The 17,992-nt window shown below is 49.5% G+C and overlaps 1 protein-coding gene across 1 annotated transcript in view; it reads left to right on the top strand.

Annotated features, from left to right (window-relative positions):
* RAB6B (RAB6B, member RAS oncogene family) overlaps positions 1-16,823 on the top strand; it is a 63,399-nt gene extending 46,576 nt beyond the window's left edge. Inside the window, exons 3-8 of the mRNA XM_084754556.1 lie at positions 1,602-1,655; positions 1,863-1,968; positions 3,286-3,397; positions 4,653-4,746; positions 7,955-8,021; positions 12,645-16,823. Of these exons, the coding sequence (XP_084610682.1) occupies positions 1,602-1,655; positions 1,863-1,968; positions 3,286-3,397; positions 4,653-4,746; positions 7,955-8,021; positions 12,645-12,709 (498 nt within the window). The 3' untranslated portion in view covers positions 12,710-16,823. The remainder of the gene's footprint in view (positions 1-1,601; positions 1,656-1,862; positions 1,969-3,285; positions 3,398-4,652; positions 4,747-7,954; positions 8,022-12,644) is intronic.
* The last annotated feature ends 1,169 nt before the right edge of the window (positions 16,824-17,992 follow it).

Raw genomic sequence — 17,992 nt, 5'->3', positions numbered from 1 at the left:
TGGTTAGTTGGCTCTGTTGGTCTTTTTATGGAGCTCCTGTTACCGCTAGATCCTTTTATTCCTCCCCCCCCCTTCACTTTTCCACATGACTCCCTACCTCCACTCAGTGTTTAGCTGTGAGTCTCGGCATCTGTTTTTGGACCACTGGTAGATGGAACCTCTCAGAGGAAAACTCTGCTAGGCTTCTGTCTGCAAGCATAGCAGAGTATCCTTAATAGTGTCAAGGGTTGGCTCTCTCCCATGAGGTGGGTCTTGGGTTGGGCCAGGCCAATCTCTACTCTATCCTGCTGTCTTTATCCTTGGAGTCTTGTAGGCAGGGTAAATTTTGGGTCGAGGCTTTTGTGGGTGGCTTAGTGTTCTACCTCAAGACCCAGCTATACCATTCCTGGGCATATACCCAAAAGATGTTCCACCATACAACAAGGGCATTTGCTCAACTACGTGCATAGCAGCTTTATTTGTAATAGTCAGAATCTGGAAACAGCCTAGATGTCCCTCAACTGAAGAATGGATAAAGAAACTGTGGTACATTTACACAATGAAATCCTACACAGCTATTAAAAACAAAGATTTAAGCCGGGCGGTGGTGGCACAAGCCCTTAATTCCAGCACTCGAGAGGCAGAGGCAGGCGGATCGCCGTGAGTTTGAGGCCAGCCTGGTCTACAAAGAGAGTCCAGGACAGCCAAGGATACACGGAGAAACCCTGTCTCGGAAAAAAAAAAAAGATTTAAAAAAGTAAAATAAAGTCTCACTGTACAGCTCAGGTTGGCCTCACAAGGCTCATGGTCCTTCCCTTACCTCAGTAACACTGGTATTCCTGACACGCCATCATGCGTAGCTATCTCAAAGATTTTGCAGACCTTTATATATTTCATAAGAAGGAGACTCCAGGCACAGGGTGGAGCACACAGCTGAAGCCATGCCCTGGATGTCTAGCTGTGTTTGAGGCTTCATTTTTACTTAGCGGTGTGTTAGCTTCATCTCACTCTGACAGTATCTTGGCTCCCGCTTACAGACACTGGGCACAGGTAAAGCCCAGAGAGGCGGGTTGCCTACCAGGACAGAAGAGGCACCGCGGGTGGCATAGGGTGTGGGTGGCAGCCCTTGACTTGGCAGTGGAAGAAGCAAAGAGCTCATTGGGTTATGTAATAAGACATTATTGTGGCCAGCTCCTGCCAACCTCTTTATTTGTAAGAGCCAGAACCTCCTCATCCCAAGAACAATGGGAAAACACGATTCAAGTTCAAGGAAGAGGCTGTGGAGACTCAGGGGATGCTGGAGGCGGTAGAGACCTCTACTTGGCGGGCTGTTGCTAAGGAGCCTCTCCTCCATGGTCCCCAGGCTCTCTCACTCTTCCTGGAGCATTTTCTCTCCCCTCTGTATAGAATGGTCTTCTCTGAAAACTGAATCAAAAACCTGCTCGCTCACAGTTTACTCACACTCCTTCCTCTAAGTAGGATGTCTATGGCCAGTGGAGGGACTCGGCTTGGGTGTCCCCTCCGGGCCGGTGTCTGTGCCATTCCCTAGGGTCCCTGACCTTTTGGCTCCTGGGCTTGAGTCCTTTCCGTTCTGACCCTCCCTGTGCTGTGTTCTTTAACAGGCCACCATCGGGATTGACTTCTTGTCAAAAACCATGTACTTGGAAGACCGTACGGTGAGTCCCTGGTCTTAGAACCGGGAAGACAAGGAGGGCATTGTCAGGCTTGTCCCCTAGGGCCCTCAGTTGGGTAACTCTTAAGGGGTCTCTGCCAAGAGCAGGATGGAGCTGGCAGTGCCAGCATCATAGGGTCTGGGCCTCAGGTTCCCTCCACCGGGAGGGCTCTACTCCCTGGCTGCTGATGCCTCTGCTCTGGCCCTGTAGGTTCGACTGCAGCTCTGGGACACTGCTGGGCAAGAGAGGTTCCGCAGCCTGATCCCCAGCTACATCCGGGACTCCACGGTGGCTGTGGTGGTGTATGACATCACTAGTAAGTAGGAGTCTGTGTTGGAAGGAGGGGGCTTTTAGGCCCCAGTGTGTATGTGTGACAGACCTGTGTGTATATGAATAGGTGCCCAGGTATGGGAGTATTGTGTTACCTTGGACCATACTGGGTTTATCTCTGTCCTTCAAACTCCTATGGCAGACATGGCTACACAGGCAGGGTTGCTCCTGCTCAGGGCTGGGTATCCCCTTTGTATGGGGGGAGGCACAGGGAGGAGATGCTCACAAGGTCAACTCTCTGTGCCCTCCCCTAGTCCTGGCTGATGAGTGTGTGTGCCAGCTCTGCTCGGGGATCCCTGTAGGCAGCCCCGCTTGCTCACACGGTTCTTGAAAGGGTTTCACAGACTCAGTGGGGACTCAGTGGGGTTGGGGCAGGCCTTATGCAGAGCCCAGCTACCAAAACAAGCAAATAAAATCTAGGGCGACGGTTCTCAACCTGTGGGTCACAACCCCTTTGGGCCCCCAAGTGACCGTTTCACAGGGATCACATATTAGTTATAATTACAGTTATAAATTTGTTGATATAGCAACAAAATAGTGTTATGGCTGGGGGTCACCACAACGTGAGCGGCTGGCAGTGTCAAAGGGTCACAGCATTAGGGAGGTTTTCATCACAGAGGATGCCGTGAGGACCCTGAAATCACATGGGGGAGGGGCCATGCCTGACTCACTGCTCAGTTCTGCCTTGTCCCACTGTCTACCTCCTCCCCAACCACATGCTCCATGAACCCCAGTGAGTGGGAGCTACATCCTAAAGGGCCTGTGTCAGGCTGGGGAGAGCAGCCACATGGATGTTACCATGTGAGTCTTCTACAGGAGATGATGCCAAACTTCTGGATTTATGTGCCTTTGGGGTGACCTTCTGCCTACTGTTCCCTTCAGGGTTGCAGGTTCTTTTCCCAAGCCAGCCCTGGCCTTCCTCAGACTCCCCTGAGCATCCCTTTTGGTGGGACACCATTTTTTAAGGGCCACTGGTCCGCAGCTCAGCCAAGCCCTCAGCCTTTCTTTCCTCCCTCTGCTATGAGCCTCAAATCATCTCTTGACTCTTGCGTGGCCTCTAGAGTCACTGTTCTGTGTAGAAATCATGACAGCCTAGCTTCCCAGATATGGTGCCTTCTCTCCCTAGGACGCTGAGCGGTGCTGGAGGGTTCCAGGGTCCCAGAGTCCCAGAGCAGGACTTGCTTCCCTGGATAGCCCCTGCCTACCTGCTATGCAGATTTTGGTATCTAGATATGCGCTTGCCTTCTGACTGCTGCGGGGCCCTCATTCCTACTCTGTCCCCCCCGCCACTTTCTGTTTCCAGATCTCAACTCCTTCCAACAGACTTCTAAGTGGATTGATGACGTCAGGACAGAGAGGGGCAGCGACGTGATCATCATGCTCGTGGGCAACAAGACGGATCTGGCTGACAAGAGGTAGGCAGGCCCCGCCAGAGCGTGGAGGTGCTGTGACTAGCAGTACCTTGCTTCCTTGTCCCTCTGTGGCTGTTGCTGCCCAGGAGGTCTGCAATGAAAGAACAGCAAGGCTGGCCTTCATACACACAGGGACACACACCGACATGCCTGTTAACCCCCACAGACTGCAAGCGTCTCATCTCTCAAATGTCTTCCTCAGCTCAGCAATGGCAAGGCAGGGACCTGTCTACACAGATGTCCCCATCACGGTCCCCAAATAGCCTCAGACACAGTGGCCCCCTGAGTGGAGCTCCGGTCCCTGGGAACTCCCTGCATCCACGTGTGGGGTGTGAAACCCAGATCCTCGGCTGTGAACACGTAGGATGTCAGCAGAGCCCAAGCCTTGCCCCTAGCCCGCACATCCTGGTTTGTGGCTGTGTCTGGGCATGGAGTCTTAGTGGAAGAGGCTTCTCTCCATAGCTGCCCTCCAATGTCCCTGCACACTAAGGTGCCCTTCACATATTGTCCACTCTTGGAACCCTGTGCTGACTTGGGCAGATAAAGCCGTGTGTCATGGTTTCTCATCAACAGTGTAGGCTTCTTGCAGTGTCCTGACATTGGAGAAATAATCTGAGTTAGAGCACGCTTTTCTAGCGACCTGCCCAGAGGACAAAGCAGCACAGGCCTAGGTGAAATCCTTTTAATTTAGGTGTTTGCATTACAAAAGGGGGGGAGCTGAGGATCCCCCCCCCCCCGCACCTTGCCAAGAAAGGCTGTGTGTTCTGATGACTACTGGAAAAGGTATTGGTGGTGTGTCTCAACCACAGAGTACTTGCCTTTCCATGCATGAACTTCTAGGTTCAGCTCTCAGCACCCAAAAAACCAGGCTTGGTGGCCTACACCTACAGTCCCTGTTCTAGGGAGGTCGACACAGGAGGGTCAGAAGTTCAGTGTCACTCCTTGCTACATCACCAATTCAAGGCCAGCGTGGGCTTCGTGTGATCCTGCCTTAAAAGGTGGTGGTGGTGGGGTAGCCTTGCTCCCTAGTTCAGAATGCATGGAAGACATATGGAAAGGGGTTGGGGTCCTCTGTACCCAGGTGCCACCTTCTTACTAGACAGGCTAGGGCTGGCACCCTGGCAGAGACCCCTGGGCAGAGAGCCTGTCTTCAGGGCTGGCCCTGCCCACAGTCCTTAATCTCAGGTGGCCTCCTCCACTTCTGCCAGGGGTTGCCTCTCAGCCGCCTGATCTTTCCCTCCCCTCGCTTCACTTGCAGGCAGATAACCATCGAGGAAGGTGAACAGCGGGCCAAAGAACTGAGTGTGATGTTCATCGAGACCAGCGCGAAGACGGGCTATAACGTGAAGCAGGTGAGGACGCCCCTGGCATGAGCCCCTCCCTGGGATCTTCCTAGCTCTGGGTGGGCTACTGATTTGGGCGGGGCAGCCAGCCAGTGCATAAACCTTTAACTCTGAGAAGTGAGGGGCGGTGCTGACTTATGGCGCTGATAAAGCAGGTGACATGAAGAGAGCACTCAGCTTGGGAGCCATGCATACACTGTGGGTCACTAGTCACCACAGCCTTGACCGGGTGTGGGTCCCTGTAGCAGCGTGTGTGTGAATGAAGGCCCAGCATGCACTTCTGCCTGGCTGAGAAAACCATGGTGCCTAGCATCTCATTTCACAGAATGCGAGATACTGAATCTGGTCAACGTGTTGGGTTTATGTCTCGTACTTGGCAAGAACTCAGGGCCGTGTTGGGCAGCTCAGAAATGGAGCAAAGAGGCTCCCTTGGCCGTTTGGGAATCGCAGGAGGGAGAGGAGGTGGAGCCGGGAGCACAGCAGTCAAAGTTTAGCTGGGATCCACAAACCCGAAGTAGCTCATGGGCAGAGCTTAGCAGCTCAGTCAACCTGGGTTTAAGAAAATCCCACCCGTATTGTGACTGCTCACCCATCTGTAGCCTGATCGTCAGTGTTAGCGGTGAGAGCTGTGACTCTCCCACCGACAGCCCTTCACAGTGCGACAGGCATCCTGAACTTCCCGGGACTGGACCTCACTCAGCATCCCACTAGCTGTTACATTCACCGCTAATCCCTCGGCTTCATTTGTCCGTAAGGAGACACAGATAGATATCCACACGGCACAGATTTCTGATCCTTAAATATTTGGGAAGTTTCATCCAGAATCAAAAGGTTTCCTTTATGATGCGTTGTTAACTGACTTCTTCAGCCGACTGGGAACGGGGTCCATGGCTCTTGGAGTGTGAGGAGGGTGATGGCAGGGAGGAAGGCTATCATAGGCAGGGCTGGCCGATGGGAGTAGAGGCCTGGCCGCAGGGTGCCTGAAGCATGGAAGGAGCGTGGTTTGATGCACTATCTCCTGTGACCCTAGATTTTCCAGGCAAACCCGGGCATCAGTTGGCCTCTGTGAGACAGTGATGGTTCACTCCACGTTGATAGTGCTGGTGGTCTCAGAGAATAAGGGTGACAGAGGAGCCAGAAGGGACAGAGTAGTAGGGGCACTGTGGCCACATTAGAGAGACCACACAGCTTCCAGAACCCAGTGCCCAGTTGGAGGGCCGTCAGTTCAATTCATCCCAACCCTTTCCTGGCCCCCATGAGTATCAGATGTGAGCCTGAGGCCCTCCCCTTGGGGTGTCTCAGGGAGGAAGAGAGGAGGAGGCGGGGGGCTGCTGTTCTTTGGGTCCGATGACATCATGGGAAATGGAAGCAGAGGACAGTGTCAGGCATCCGTAGAGCTGGAGGCATCTGCACAACCCTCTGGGCCAAGGAGAGGCTGGCCTCCTCCTCCAGGCTGGCATAATCTGGAATCTGAGCAGGAGTTTGAGCAGGAGTTAAATCTGGCTGCTATCACAAATTACCACAGGCTGTGTAGCTTATAGACAACAGAAAGTGATTTCTCCCTGCTCTGAAGGCTGAGAAGTCCAGGATGAAGGTGCTAGTACAATGTCCTGTGGGCTCTGTCTCCTCATATTTGTCATCCTCCAGTTGTCTCTTCACATGAAAGGAACTAGGAAGTCCCTCAGCTTCTTTGTAAAGGCATTAGTCCCAGTCAGGAGGGCTTCTTAAGGCAACGCCTCCTTATACCGCTTTGGTGGGTGTTAGTTTTGTTGTTGTTATTGTTTTGTTTGTTTGTTTATTTTTTCAAGACAGTTTCCCTGTGTCACCCTGGCTGTCCTGGAACCCAATCCGTAGACCAGGCTGGCCTTGAACTCAGAGATCTGCCTGCCTCTGTCTCTCAAGTGCTGGTATTAAAAGCGTACGCCACCACTGCCCAGCTGAGAGTTAGGATTTAATATATGAACTACAGGAGGGACCCAGACATCCAGCCCAGACTCTTCTGTGCTCCTGGATTCTGCCTGTACTTGTTACTTTTAAGATGTTGCCTCTGCCAGTGTCCACCTATTTGGTACCCCCTGGTGTCTCCTCCTGTGCCCTGAGCACTCGGGTAGACTTATACATGAGCCTGCACTCCACGTGATTGCTTCCTCAACACTCACTTTCTCATATCCACACAGAAGCATGACATTCATAAAACCACACATACCTCCCTTCACCCATGTGCTTACACGCACTCGGGTATGTGTGCACGCACACACACACACACACACACACACACACACACACACACTATACAAGCAAAACCATGCACACCACACATACCACATGTAACACCCACATCCACACAACCCTACAGCATCATGGTGGCATCCTCACATCCCTCACTGTGGCTGAGGCCCTGGCTCCCAGTGGCTGGCAGCCTCAGTGTCTCTGGAGAAAGTTATTTATCTGACATCAAGTCAGAAAGTGGTTTTCTCCAGCTAGTCCCCATGTCAGGGTGTCGTCGGACAGAAGCCCACCGAAGGGTCTGTTTGCTGTGGCCTAGATTATCTCTGCACCAGGGCAGGTTCCTTGCAGTCACTATCATGACCCCAGCTGACTTCCTGTGTGTGTGTGTGTGTGTGTGTGTGTGTGTGTGTGTGTGTGTGTGTGTGTGTGTGTGTGTGTTGTGTAGGCGTGTCATGTGTGTGCATGTGTGGACATATATTGGTATGCAGATGCATGTGTTTACACCTGTGGAGTGCATGGGTTAATCTCCGGTGTCATTTCTCAGGTGTCATCCACCTTGTATTTTGAGACAGGGTCCTTCATGCACCAGTTCAGCTAGCCTGACCGGCCAGTGAACCCTCGGGAACCTACCTGCCTCTGCCACCCCATCTCAGGGATTACAAGTGTGTGCGGCTACACCAAGTTCTCTGCATGGAATCTGAGGCTAAAGCCAGGTTCTCATGCTTGTGTGTCAAGCACTTTATTGACAGACTTCTCGCTAGCCCCTGTTCACTCTTTGTCCAAGCATCCTGAGACCCTCTAGGACCAGCACCGTGAGGGGCTATGGTGACAGCAGAGGATGTAGAATAGGCTGGGACTCAAGGGTACAGTCAGTGGACAGGCAGGCCATGGATGCCCATGGTCCATATACATGAGGAGAGCAGTGCAGGGGGAGAGGGAAAGGGGGGGGGAACTGGGTGGGCCTCACCCCTGCATCTCCTGCCTGCAGCTCTTCCGACGTGTGGCATCGGCTCTGCCCGGCATGGAGAATGTCCAGGAGAAGAGCAAAGAAGGGAGTATCCTTTTTCTTTTGTCACGTGAGTGGAAAAGATGGCTCCCCAAGTCAGTGATTCACTTAGTGTCTCGGTAGAGCAGATGAACACTAGTTGGCCTCCGACGTAGCCCTTCCCTGGACTGATGCAGCTCGCCAGGCCACCTCTTTGAGTGGCCAGATGGATGCCCTTTGAGCTGCCACCCATCTCTAACCAAGGCCACCGCCTCTGTCCCGGCAGTGAGGAGCAGCAAGGGCTGTACAGCAATGGTGTGGGGAGGGAGAGAGAGCAAGAGCTCTGTCCTGCTTTGGAGTGAACACTACGCGTGTGTCACAAGTCCACTGGCGATCCCAGGCAAGAAGGCTTCCGTATAGTGAGCCCTTGATTTCAACTTGTCAATGCTAACTCCGTCCCCCACCCCTCTGCTCCATAGAAAAGCTTGCACAGCTCTCTGAGGATTTCTTTTCCTTCCTTCCTTCCTTCCTCCCTTTCTCTTTTTCTTTTCTTTCTTTTTTTTTCGGTTATACCTTAAGTTACTTTCTTATCCCTTTACAAATTGCATTTACATGGTTTAAAAACACTTTCTTAGGTGCTAAAACATTTTCTTAGATCCTTACCACTTAAGCTTTAAACTTTATACCTGTTTTTCTACCCAGTCATTCACCAGGAGACACAGGTGGTTGATGACTGGGAGCAGTCATTGTAAAGCGAGTTCCTTTAAACAAAGGAGTAGTGAAAAGTTACAGTGAAATACGTTTTGTTAGTTTAATCTCTTTTCTGAGTCTGGTAACAAGGTAAACTGTGTCTAGTAGTAGCTCTAGGAAAGTGAGGCCCGTCGCCTGATTTTTACTTATGAAGAGAACTGAGAAGGCAGCTGAAGCGGTGATTGCTGCTATTAAACTAACAAAGCAATCACTAGCCTAGTCCTCAGCGCCAGAGATGTGAGAAGGCTAAATCTCACCCGAGTAAGCAGGAAATATAGACTGAGCAGCTTCCAAATCTATTAAAAATGACAGAGACTTACCAGCTACCCGGCACAAGCATCCTAGGTTCCTCCATGGCCGTTGGGGGTAGGGGTTGGGGGTAGTCTTCGGCCACCAGGCCCAGAAGATCCCAACAAACTTTGATGTGGCACAGGACTGGTCTACTTTGTCTAGGCAAAGCGAGGCAATCAACTCCCCAGGGTCCCGCTTGTCCACAGGTTGGACAGCACCCTGGCAGCAGTGGAGGTCAAGGGCAGTTTTTGCCCAGTAGCCAGCTTTGCCACATTTAAAGCATGCTGCAGGTGAAGATTCTACAGACTAGGAGTGCTGCCACGAGCTGGCATGTCTCTCTATCGCAAAAAGCTTTCTTTCTTCTTCTTCTTCTTCTTTTTTTTTTTTCTTTTCTTAAGATTTATTTTTAGTATTTACACAGTATTCTGCCCGAGTGTGTGCCTGCACTCCAGAAGAGGGCGCCAGATCTCATTGTAGATGGTTGTGAGCCACGATGTGGTTGTTGGGAATTGAACTCAGGACCTTTGGAACAGTGCTCTTAACTTCTGAGCCATCTCTCCAGCCCTCACAAAAAGCTTTTTTATTAAACATTTTAAATGCCATATTCTGCAGGTCTCTGAAGCATTTGAGGACCATCTATTAAGAATATGTGATTTAGTTACTTGCTTTAGGCTTAACTTGTGTGGGGAGGTTGTTTTTTTGGTTTTGTTTGTTTGTTTGTTTGTTTGTTTGAGACAGGGTTTCTCTGTGTAGCCTTGGCTGTCCTGGACTCACTGTGCAGACCAGGCTGGCTTCACAGCAATCTGCCTGCCTCTGGCTCCCGAGTGCTGGGATTAAAGACATGCACCACCACGACTGGCTTAGGCTTACTTTGAAAACATGTACAGGAGGCTTAAATAAAACTTATTCCTGTAATTAATTACATCAGTACTTAGCATGACTACAAATATAGTTCTGAACACGTTAAAGAATCTGATCATTTATAAGGTGACTGACCAGTAACTTGCATTTCTTAATTATCCTTAACAGTTTACAATAGGTTAGTAGCTTTTATAAGACTAGGATTTTACATTACATCCCTGTAGGTTTAGCCTTAAAAATAACAATTTTGAATTTAAGCTCTTCTATGTGTCAAAATAAAACTTTCAATCATAGATACAGTTCATAGAGAGACTGGCAACTTTATTGATCTTTCATAGTGCACCATTATAGAATATTGCACTTTTTGTATGGCTCGGCTTAAAAGACAAAGACGCTAGATAAATATTACTATGAACCTGAATAGACCTTAGGAATTTATAGATCTAGATTATCAAATATCAAACATATGTTATTACTTATCTAAATTTTCTAACAGCTTGGTGTTTTGAATATAATTAGCAGAGACATGACATAATTAGACATACTTCTTAAATTAGCTTTTCTTGATATGAATAGACTTTTATAACCTTAAATTTTTATCATCATATACAGTATATGCTAAACCAGAGTTGAATCACATATATAGTATGTTGGAGCAAATACATTTTTAAGTTTTTATCATCATCATGCAAAAATCATACCAATTTAAATTATGCCATGTGGTCATCTTAAGATGGTGAAGTCACACGGCATGTACTCTTCAACCTGAAAAAATGGCTACTTACATCTTGATGAGGTCACCAGCCAAGATGGAGGAGAGCCAAGATAGAGGTTGAGCCAGGCATGGTGGCGCACGCCTTTAATTTCAGCACGCAAGAGGCAGAGGCAGGCAGATCTCTGTGAGTCTGAGGCCAGCCTGGTCTACAAAGAGAGTTCCAGGACAGCCAGGGCTACAGAGAGGAACCCTGTCTCGAAAAACCAAAAAAATAAAATAAAATAAATAAATAATCTGTTTTCCTAGTCTTAGTCTCTCTCTCTCTCTCTCTCTCTCTCTCTCTCTCTCTCTCTCTCTTTCTTCTTCTTCTTCTTCTTCTTCTTCTTCCCTCCCCTCCTTCCATCCTTCCCTAATATATATATATATATTACATACTCTAAGTGACATAGACAAAGTTAAATCCAAGTTACATACACACATATATACAGTTGAATCCAAGTTACACACACACAACCTAAGCAAGAGTTGAATCACCTATACCCATGTATAGATTTTTTAATTATAAGCCTTTTGTTATAAGCTTAAAGCCAAATTCTGTCACAGAGTTTGTAGATTTTAAACCAAAGCCATCGAACAGCTTACACATTCCAAGGTAAGAGTTTACAGCATCATCTTAAGAGTGTTTTGCTTGTTTGTTTTGTTTTGTTTAAGAGCAGAGTGCAAAGAAATCATAGAGATAAAAGATTTGTAAGAGTGGGAAATAGAACCTCGGAGACAGGAGGCTTCTGGAAGTGTAGAGACTTCTGGAAGTGTAGAGCAGAGCACGTTTAGATACGTTGGGATCATTTGTTTGGGGCAGTAGCAGTTGTTAACGATTTGTGAGAGTACGGGAAGCCAGTTTGCCAACTTTTGGCCATTACTTTACACTAAAGCCAGGCTGTTGTAATAAAACCTGAGCCCATGGAGGAAGAGAGAGAATGTTAGTATAAGATCTTGGATGTTGTTCCTCTGCTCCAAGTGATGGCATGGGTGTCACTGCGCTGGCCTAGGGATGCCACTGTACTGAGTGAGGAATGGCCAGGCTCCTCCAAGGGGCGCCTGGGAAAGATGAGCAGAGCACAGAGAGCCTGTGCTCAGGCCTAGCAGTGCAAGCCAGGGACTGGAGTGTACCAGGATCAGTGAGGACCACCACAGAACCACAGCTGGCAGAGAACAGTATCAGGATGCTCTTGGCGGTGTTTGTAGAGATTTAGGGAGCAGAGGAGAAGGGCGGTGGGGCAGGAGAGGACACAGCTGGGCTGAGTGGGAGGGGGAAAGACAGCAAGTAGCTAGCCCCACTGCCACCCCACCCCACTGAGCCCCGTTCTGTGCAGCAATGCAGCCGGCATCTGAGCCCAGCCAGGGATGGGGTGAGGCTCTAGAGCCTCCAAGGGAGTGGTGATGCTCAGCAGTGGCGAGATGGTCTGGCTGGATGCAAAGCTAAAGTCGGATGAAGTTAGTCTGGGTTTGCAGTCAGAGATGATGGGAGGGAACAGGCTGCCCTGCACTTTGAACCCACTCCTCTGTGCTGGTTCTGGCAATTGTGACTGAGCCCCCAGTTCCCAGAATGCTAGTAGAAAGGGGGCTGTTTAGGCCCCACGGATGCAGCTTCTCAGTCTCTAGTGGCCTTGAGAAGTAAGGACCACCCCCTGCTTACCAGGACAATCCCACATCCTCCTGAACTTTGTGATGTGGACACTCAATTCTGGGCCTGACCTGGGAACTCTTCCCTACCAGGACTCTTTTGAGTAGGGCCAGCACCTACCATAGCTGAGATTACAGCTAGATATGGGAGTTTGAGCTTCCAAGACAGCCCCTCCCTGGCCTATGTGACGTGTTGATAGTGCTATCACAGCCCAAGTTTTGCTCTGCATTTGCAGTTTGGGGGACCTAGGCAGGCAGAGACAGGAGAGAAAAGGGTAGGAGACGGCCAGTTCCTTCCCACTGCAGCTGAGCTAAGAGCTGAGTGTGTGGGTTTTGCAGAGGGACAGAGGGACATCTTGATGACTGTCATCTTCCTTAGCCAGCCTCCTCTAGTGATTGACATCAAGCTGGACAAGCCCCAGGAGCCCCCGGCCAGCGAGGGTGGCTGCTCCTGCTAATGCAGAGCCCACTGGGCTCCCTCAACACTACTCACTTGTTTTGCCTCCTGTCAGTTAGCTTCCTAACAGGGTGGGAAATGAGTTTTATCAAGACGGGAGGATCTTTCTTTTCTCTCTCTCTCTCTCTAGGAGTAGGGTGGGATATGGGGAGGGAGGCTGGGCATCAGGGACCACGTCACTCTTAACAGCTGTTACCTAAACAACTATTTTTTGGTTTGGTTGTAATATATTGTACTTTATTAAGATTGCCAAAAACTGTTAAAATTTAAAAAAAAAATTTAAATCATGTGTATACAACTTTTTGCCAGATAAAAAAAAAAGTAGCCATTTTTATTTGAAAGATGTGCTTTTTTTGTTTTTGTTTTTTTGTTTTTGGTTTTGTATATTTGTAAACTTATAGAGAACCTCTCCACACACCCCGCCCTTCCTGTTCTCTGGGAACTGTGCGTCACTTCTACCTTCCTCCCACCCCCAGCCCAGTAAATTAAAGCAATTAACTGAACAATAGTAATTAGATCCCAATCCTGGGTCACATGGCCCAAACCTAGGCTCCCCACAGTCAAATCTGACTTTAGTTGAACTAAATCCCCTCCAGGGGGCATTGTTCGCTCCTTCCTCAGCAAAGAGGGAACACATTAGCAGGCCCCTACGTGGAAATGAAGGCCTGTGGGCTATGGCTTCAGCAGCAGGCGCCATGGCTGCTTCTGCCTCATCTTCCCTGAAAAAACAGGGAGACAGGGTACACAGGCCACCGTGTGTACTCTGTGCCGACACAGTGAGAGTAGTTACTGGAAGGATGGGGTGCCCTTGGCAGCTGAGGGCTGAGCCAGTGTGTGGCTCTCAAACCTTGTAATCTACTGGCCCAGCAACTGATACATGGAATTAGATGGGTTGTCCAGCTCAGTACGTAATGCAGGGTGGCTCGGGAATGCTGAAGCCTGGGGCACAAGCCTGATCCACCTGTGATTGGGGAAGTGACTCTGAGGAATACATGCTCTCAGACCCATGGTTACTAATCTTGCTAAGTATTGTTCTGGAAAAGTTGATTCCTTGATGTTTTTTTCACCCCTCTCCCCCTGGCATGGTCCATTTGACATCTTTGTATGAATACCTTTAGGAGTGTTGTGGCTGTAACTGCAGACATCTTGGAGTTACTGTGGAGGTTTCCAGAAGGCTGCCCCAGGGCACAGCAAGCTGTCCTTGCTGTTTCCACTCATTCTTGAGACTGGTTTAATCTTGAAGCCCTTCAAAGTCTCTTAACAGTGCTCTCCTCAAAGCAAAGTAGCTCACACTGTAAATGCTCCCAGACTCACTGCCCCAGGCCTGCCCAAAGGCAGATGGGGGCAGTGACTCTGCTCAAAGCATCCCACCCAGATAGCATTGGCTCCTCTTCCAGACTACTGCTGAGCAGAGCAAATGCCTCTACAGGGCAGAACTCCAACAGGGGGGTTGGAATGAATTATGGTACTTCTCAGAAATGAGTTGAAAACGGCAGCCTACATGGCAGGGCTAATTTTGTGAGTGGGGCTTGTCATTCTCCTCCATCCTGGGAGAAGGTGTCAGAGCCAGTTCTGGTGAAGAAGAGAGGAAACAGGATCCTCCTGGGTACCTCTTCCCGAAGGCAAGGACCATTGTACGAGCGTAACTGAAACGTCACGTGTTGCGTTTTTTTTTAATGTGTGTGTACATAGTTATACATATAGACTTGTGTATACACCCTCCAACAACACACATCCTCACATGTACATGTGCTCAATGTATACTCGTCTCTCCCGCTCTCAAGTTGGAACTTGCATTGTGATTCCGGTTTTGGAAGTTCAAAAGTATGCAGTGTATTGAAATAAGAAATACTCAATATTGTCAAATAACTTGTGGTTGTCTTGCCTTCAATAAAATAGTGCATAGATGTGTTGAACTGCAAGCAAAAATAGTCCGCAGAACTACCTTCACCACTGCTTTATGTACCTGTGTGCACAGGTGTGCATGCCTTTGTGGGCCAGTGTCCCCCAGTGTGGGCACCCCACCTACGCGGTGCTTGTTGGAAGAAGGCGCACTTACCTGGTGATGACGGCAGCCTGGCTGGCAGTGAGGGGTTTCGCTGGCAGCCTATGGCAGAGCCCCCCTGACAGCCCTCTGTACTGGCTCTCACTGAATGAACGTAGGGTGGATTTTGATCTTTCGGGCACTGAAGAATACCCTTCTTGCATTCCTATAAACTCAAAGTAGAAACTCAGCTCTCTTCTCTTGTGCACACAATGTAAGGCATCATGGACTGAGTGCTTGTTAGAAACAGCACGTGCCAGGGCAGATGCCATTTCCGGTTGATCCCGCCTGAGGAGCCCTGCCTTCCTAGCTAGTATACAAAACCCCTCTGGAGTTTAGGCTCTCCCATCCCCCTTGCCCCTGAGAGTGAGGGTTCTGCCCCTTTGCTCTCCCGTCCCAGTGGTGCCCTGGCAACCTTTTCTTCAGCCAGGCTTCCCACCTCCTTCCCTAAAGGCCATTAAGTCAGCCAGGCCCCCACACTGAATTGTCCCAGGGCTTTTACACTGACTGACCGTTGCCGCCGCCACCATCACTCTCCTGCTTGTAGGTAGGATGTGGTCAGGTTCTCTTGAACGTGTCCCGAAATTACCTCAGTGTCCCTGTCTTTGCTGAATCCCAGATCAGAGGATAAAATGGAGGCTTCCTCTTAGGACATGATCTCAACCTAGTAATTGAGTTCCTCTTTCTGGACACCGGACTTGGCCTGGCAGACGGGCATGACCCTCTTTCTTTTCTTTAGGAGTCATGAAGGAGAGTTGTCAGCAAAACTCTAAGCATTGCAGAAATAGTTTGAGACTGAAAAGGCAGGTGACGTAGCTAAACCCACCTGCACAGCAAAATGAAGGTGTGACATCAGTGTCCTGAGTACTAGTATTGCTGTGGGGTCTGAGGCTGGGATGCTTGGTGGTTAGAGCCTCATTGCTGCCAGTCACTGCTCCCTTGCTATTGTTTAACCTTAAACTTTCTGCAATATCCCAAGATCCAAGAAGCCACGACTGCACCAGTTAAGTGTCTCAGGCAACAGCAAGGGTGGCAAGGTGGTAGCTAGGAATGTAGACAATTGGGCATAGTCTCAGAGCTCTAATCAGTGCCTGTCCTCCAGCAGCCAGTGTGACAGTATGGGGACAGGCACTGCTGGCTTCAGTGTCCTGCAGGTAGAGCGGTTTATTCCTTTTCCATCTAGAAGAGGGAAAAGCTGTCAGGGAAGACCGGGTAGCTGAAGGTGGTAAGTCAGAGCTACATGAGAACCAGCTAGCAGGAGTCTGAGTGTGTGAAATGCTCAGGGCTGGATGCTCACTAGTTTCCAAACTACCTCTCCCCCCAAGAATGGGAGGCACCATCACCTTGCCACAGTGCAGGGAGCCAAACCCCTCCTGATTCACAGGTGGGAGAACCAGAGCAGACAAGGGCACCTGCAAGCCAGGAGTGGTCAGAACCGGTGGTGTCGGCATTCTTCTTCCATCGCTGACCTGGGTGTGCAGACGGGACTGCATCCTACTGTGCTCCTGTCCCTTAAGCCGTCTCTACTCTGTGACTAGAACATAAGGGTATTCCTAAACCTGAGTAGCTAGAGAGAAGATAGGTAGGTGTGTGGGGCTCCTTCACCGGGAAGAAGGGTGGTCCCCAAATCTATTTGCATTGTCTCATATACACACACACATGCACTTACACAAAGCAGTAGTCAGGGCACCCTTTTAATTTTTGTTTGAAATCAACTTCGGTATTCCAGAATTTTGTAGTTTCAATGTGCAAATTCCTTGGACTCCAGACCCTGTTTGATTGACACTCTCCGCAGGGTACGATTATCAGGAAAACCTTGCAGTGGGAGTTCAGATGGTCCCTTCAGGAGGCAAGAAGCCTCCATAGCAACAAAGGCCAGCCTGCCTATTGTGGTGTGTTGACTTCTCACCTCACCTGTTCTTTAAAGTGAGGAACACAGAGGGTGGCATTTCCATCTGTAATGGGCTCAGAAGGCACAGTGGCCATATTGACTTTACATTCAACTGTGTAATATGTGGAAAAGACTCAGCATGTTGGTCAAACAATAAACTGTCCTAATTCTCAACACAAAGCTTCTTGTCGACTGTTTCTAAATGGTGTAGTTATATATAGGAGCTTAAAAGTGGTTTTTCTCAAAGGCCCTCTCCTGTTTGGGTGGTGTCTACTACACAGAGCCCTTGCCTTTTGTCCCTGCTCACCTGGGCTCTCTGCCAGCTCTAAGAGAAAACTGTGGACTACTGAGATTGTATCTATAAGCCTTTCCACAGTCTAATCTGTCTGGGAAACTCCAGGAGGGGCCAGGACTTGGGAGCGTATTTATTGTCACTCTCTAGCTCGACTTGCTGCAGCCAGGGGCTAAGAAGGCAGAATGCTGGGAGGGACTAGGTTTCTTACCCTCTTAAAAGCAAGAACTTAAGGGTGACTATGACCACCCGTGGCTCTCTCCACACCAGTTAGGGAACAGCCTCTGAGAGTTCCCTCTGGCCTCAACTACCTCCAGCCTACCCGGTGCCCTGAGCCAAGCTGGCTCTAGAACAGGTCCTGAGGATGCTGAAGTCCAAGTTCACCAGTGACCTTTCCAATTTGCCACCTCTAGGTCACTCCTGATTAGAAGAGAAAGGATGTAAAAGTCCCCGTCCTCTGCCTTCCTTGGTTATCTGGTTATGAGGCATGAGGTGGGCAGGTGCAGGAGATGGTGAAGGGTAGAGGGCCAAGAGCCTGAGGACATGATTATGTGGCCAGATGAAGGTGAGAAGAGTGACGGTCCTTCCCCAACAACGCACAAGGCTTCATGCCACTGAGGGGGTGACTGCTCTAAGTAAGATGATAGGATAGCACAGCTGCCCCATAATCCCCCCCAAAACTTAAGACGTAGGTACTCCGGGCGTACACACAAGATAACGTTGTGACTGTACTGCTGCGTGCAGTATAGCAAGGGCAAGGGCTGCTGGGTGGCTTTCCTGATCACTGTAAGAGTGGCCACTGTCTGTTAAGCTCAAATTTTATGTCAGGAAAACCTTGTACTCTTGATTATGAATACACACACACACTGAATACATGGCATTCATACACACACACTTTCAGGTCACTAGAACACAGCTCCATGTGCTGATTGAGGTTACAGGAAGAGAAATGGTGGCCTCCTAGGACCACAGAGGCTGCCAAAGGGGCATTTCAGGGTGGCATCTGCTGCTATAAATGAGAATGGGAACAAGCCAGCAGGACCTTTGACAATTCAAG

Source organism: Acomys minous (assembly GCF_964271855.1).
Source record: "Acomys minous genome assembly, chromosome: 13".
Lineage (NCBI taxonomy): Eukaryota > Metazoa > Chordata > Mammalia > Rodentia > Muridae > Acomys > Acomys minous.
The sequence above is the reverse complement of the archived record's forward strand: the minus strand, read 5'-3'. Positions and strand labels throughout refer to the sequence as shown.